This window comes from Mesoplodon mirus (genome assembly GCF_964341445.2).
Source record: "Mesoplodon mirus genome assembly, chromosome: 2".
Lineage (NCBI taxonomy): Eukaryota > Metazoa > Chordata > Mammalia > Artiodactyla > Ziphiidae > Mesoplodon > Mesoplodon mirus.
In genome coordinates this window covers 199285598-199290246 of record NC_138977.1, presented here as the reverse complement: position 1 = coordinate 199290246, position 4649 = coordinate 199285598, and the positions used below count along the sequence as shown (strand labels likewise).

Here is a 4649-nt window from a genome sequence, read left to right as displayed (position 1 = left end):
ATAACAGCAACAACAAACTAGAAAAGAAATCGTGAGAATGTGTGAGGAAAGGGGGGGAAGTCTGCATGGACAGAGTCGATGGAATGAAGGAAAAAGGAACAGGTGAGGCAGAGTGCTCCTTCCTGCCTGGTGAGGAAGGGAATGGGAGGGGGTTCAGCGGGGCAAGGAAACAGGTAGAAGGACAGCAAGTGAGCAGCAGAGAAGAGTAAACTGTTTCAAGAGCCATGAAGGGGATGTAGGTAGTTGAGCAAGCTGCGGTCAAGTAAAGTGGAGAGGCAGCTGCTGGAGGCTGACTTTGCAGCTGAGGAGAGGGCAGGGCCCCAAGGGGAAGTATCCATGTCAGAAGGCCTGTGGAGGCCCTGCTGAGCCCTAGAGGCAGCAGAACTGGGGCCCTTTTCTGCTCAGCTACTTGAGCACTTGAACAGTTTGAGGAGGGAAATTACACAATCAGGAGGAAATTTCAGTGACTGTATGTAGAGTTTTCTAGTGGCTGAGAATTTCTTAGAATGAAAAACTAAGAATGTGAAAAAAGATATATGTATATGATTTTAAATAATATGTATTATTTCTATATAATATATAATATTATATGATAAGATTAGATTGCTGATTGTAGAGGGACTTCTGCCAGAAAGTTGGCAAGACTTGGAAAGGGAAGTGGCCTTAAGCCAATGGAAATCACAGAAGAACAGGGATGCAAAGGACTTGCAGAAAGTCTAAACAGAAATGGAGCTTTTGATCAGGCCAGTCATGGCGCAGACTTCAAAGACACTGAAAGGTAGAAAGTGCCAGGTGAGGAGGACATCATGTACCCACAAAGCTAATGGTCCCAAGCTACATGACCTGAGCCCTGCTCTGAGGACCCAAGTCCAACTGCTGGAGGGGGGAGGCTGAGGAATGCCAGTCTCAGAGGAAGAAGACTCTCCCTCCAGAGAAAGCTCCAGGAGGCAATAGCCCTCTCACAGCTCTCAGAGGACCTGCACCCCAACCCTACTGTCAGTCCATAGGCTGCCCAGGACAGGACGCTCAGATTTCTTACCCAGTTACCAAGCAACTCACATGGGAATCTCGGCCTGCTGGGACGGCTAGCCCTTTATGGCCTCATACTACCTGGGGCAAGCCTGAGTGAGGAGCGTCGGAGCAGCAGTGGTTCTTAAACTAGGCCGTGAGAAACCCTGGGCCAAGGTGGTCTACAGTTCAAACAAAAGTCTTATGCATTTGCAGATAGAATGATCTCTCTTTTAAAAAATATTACTCATTTCTCATGATAAAATTAATATATATTTTTTCATTAGAAAAATTAAAAGAAGAAAAGTAATCCATAATCTTAACTCCACATATTTAGGTATATTTCCTTCCAGGCTCTTTTTCTGTGATAGACTGATCAATAATATATTTACAAATATAATTAGATATACTTATGAATAATAACAGTTAATTGCAATATATTATATAATAACTCTAATATATTATATTAATATGTCATACATAATGTATAATATATATTATAATCTTATATTAATAATAATAGTTCACAACATTATTAATATTATATTAATAATAATAAACAACATTTAGCTATCATTATTGTTTAATTAATATTTCTTGAATGGTTACCAGGGCCAACTACTATTCTAAACCCTTTAGAAAGCATACAACTTTCATAATAACCCTATGAGGCAGAGATTTTATTATTCCTTTCTTCTAACAGTAAAAGAAACTGAGGAACAGAGAAGTAAAGAAATTTGTCCAAGACCACACAGTAGTAAGTAAGAAGCTGGGATTCAAACCTAAATCTGACTGTGGAGCCTGCATTTTTAGCTAAGATATACACTATATCATATATAGTTGTTTTTTTTTTACTTTTATTTGCATTTATTTTTTGCAGCATTTATTCTCAGGCCATAAGTTTTTGTTTCTTCAGTTTCTTCTGGGATATCTTTTTCTTCTGGGCAACCTCCTCTTCTGGTTTAGGAACAATCTGTTCTTTTTCAGCAAGGACCATCTCAATGTGGCAGGGAGAGCTCATATATGGGTTGATCCGACCATGAGCTCTATAAGTCCTGTGCCGCATCTTGGGGGATTTGTTCACCTGGATATGCTCAATGACCAGAGAATCTACATCTAAGCCCTTAAGTTCAGCATTATTCTCTGCATTTTTGAGCATGTGCAGTAAAACTTCAGCACTCTTTTTGGGCCACCGACCCTGTGTCCAGCCCCACTGTTTGGCCTGGGCACACCTACCAACTCCACCATTGTAACGACGGAATGGCACACCTTGCTTCTTTAAAGTGACATCCTTCAGATACTTGGTGGTTTTTCGGATATGCATACCTTTAATGTCCTGGGCTGTTTCATGAGTGTTCTTAAAGTGAACACAAAGATTTGAACCTCTCGACTTGCATGATTTTGTGGGGCTTTCTAGGTCACCGGACCTCCAGAGTCGAGAACCACCACAGCCTGCCTGTACCCCCGGCCAGCCCCATTCCCAACCGTCGCACCCCGCTGAGGCCCGAGAGCACCGGGGCACAAAGCATGGGACTCCGACATGTCTCCCCGCACAGAACGCCTCTCCCAGGGAGAAATCAGTAGCCTCGAGAGTCCTCCTCCCAAGGGTCTCGAAATCGGCACCGCCAAGGCCAGGATGGCAGCGATAACCAGAGGATTCACCACTCGGAAGAGCCATATATAGTTTTGAGTTGAGGTTTTTCATTAAATATTATATTGCATGTGTTTCCCGCATCATAAAATGAATTTACTTAATGTTAAGTTTTTGCCTTATAGCTTTTTGTAATTTTTTGGTACCTGCCACCACTTGTTTATCCTAGAATCAAGTAGAAGAAAACACCTGATTTAGTTTAAACCTACATGTTTATTTAATATAGCTGTACATAAACTATGTATTTATTTAATATATCAATATTTGAGTGTTAAAAAGGAAATTATGCTGCCCAGGAGCTCCACCCCATGACTAAAAGCAAACAAACACTCCTGTCATTTTCTCAAATTCTGCCTCTTCTGTCCCTCTGTTCCTGACCTGTAAGCATCTCTTCACTTATTTGGCCAACATTTTCTGAGCAGCTGTGATGTGCCAGGGGCCCATGGTCTGTAGGCGCAGTCTGGGCCCTCAGGAAATCTTTGTTCCATGGAGGAGACGGATGATTGAATCCATCATAGAGTGATGCAAGCTGGAGTAGCAAGAGGTGGGGGAGGGGAAATGGGAGGGAGCTAAGCTGGGAAAGTGCCCAGAGAGAGGCTCTCTGACTGGAGTCCTGAGGAAGGAAGGGAGGGAGGGCAGTGCCAGCTAGCGAGCAAAAGGTGCAGAAGTGTGGAGCCTAAATGAAACAGCAAGGCCCATTCATGGGAACTATAAATATGCTTTAAGGTGAGGGTGGTTGTTTGTGGGGGTGGAGAGGAGCAGAGAGAGAGGATGGTGAGGAAGGGAAGGCAAATACCACAAGGTAATTAGGGATTAAAACCTACTATGAAGATTCATTGAGGGGGTTGCAACAGGCAAAGAACATGCTTATTGTGCTTTGGAAAGTCATTCTGGTGGAGAACAGATTGGAGGGACAGATTCCAGGCAGGAAGACCAGTTAGGAGAAGAAGAGAAGAAGTGATGGGGGCTTGAATTAGGATGTAACGCAGTGGGAATGGAGAGAAGGGAATGCAATCAAAGCAGCAAGAAAGTCATATCTCTTGGATGTGGGAACTGGATCTGGTTGATGAAGGAGAGGGAGGAGGGGAGGATGACCCAGGCTTTTGGCTTAGGCCATTGGGTGGATGGTGGGTAGGTGGTGGTGCCTACACCAAGATGGGGACTATCAGAGCCAGGTTATAAATTTCAGTTTTGGAAACATTGAGTTTTAAGTATCTAGCCAGAAGTTGGAGATATGTCTCTGAACGCATGAGAGAAAACTGGACTGGGATTATAGATTTTGGAGCCAGCAGGATTTGGATGGTAACTGAACTTGGACTGCCTGGAAGAGATCATCCAATGACAGTGTATAGACTGAAAGAGCAGCAGACCTGAGACCCTGGGAAACACCAATGTATATGGAGCTGGAGGAGGACACCTGTCCACAGAGGAGACAGAATGAGAGATCAGAGAGATTGGAGGAAAACCAGGAGAGATGGTGGCCCAGAAGCCAGAGACAGAGAAAGACTCAAGGAGTCAACAATCAGTAGAGTCAAATATGACTAAACCATGAAGTGGAAGAGTGGGGAATTCCCTGGCCGTCCAGTGGTTAGGACTTTGTGCTTTGACTGCTGAGAGTGCAGTTTCGATCCCTGGTTGGGGAACTAAGATCCCACAAGCCGAGCTGTGAGGCCAAAAAAAAAAAAAAAAAAAAAAAATTAAATAAAAAAGAAATAATGGGACAGTGTCTGGAGAGGAAGAATTTGAAGATGGAAGAGACACAAAGACCCACAACTGTCTTGTTTGATGATGACAGTGATGATTATGGCTTATCCCTTACTATGTGTCAGAAACTCTGTTATTGTTTTCAAGTAATTTTTACAAAGCTTTCCATGATGGAATTTTCACATATGCACAGATCTAACAAATATCAACATTTTGCCAATCTTGTTTCATCTAAAAAAATTAACTGGACAAAGGGATTGGAAAGTTCATATAAAAATAAATGTTG

At 42.9% G+C, this 4649-nt stretch overlaps 1 protein-coding gene across 1 annotated transcript; it reads right to left on the bottom strand.

Annotated features, from left to right (window-relative positions):
* Window positions 1-1625: 1625 nt before the first annotated feature.
* On the bottom strand, window positions 1626-2418 carry LOC309792798 (large ribosomal subunit protein uL22-like). Its single transcript, XM_082602625.1, has one exon. It carries the CDS (start codon window positions 2330-2332, stop codon window positions 1898-1900), a length of 435 nt encoding a protein of 144 aa, XP_082458751.1. The 5' UTR covers window positions 2333-2418; the 3' UTR covers window positions 1626-1897.
* Between the last annotated feature and the right edge of the window lie 2231 nt (window positions 2419-4649).

Bases quoted from the DNA above. Each gene is read 5' to 3' on its own strand.
- LOC309792798 (XM_082602625.1), bottom strand. From the start codon at position 2,332: ATGCATATCCGAAAAACCACCAAGTATCTGAAGGATGTCACTTTAAAG.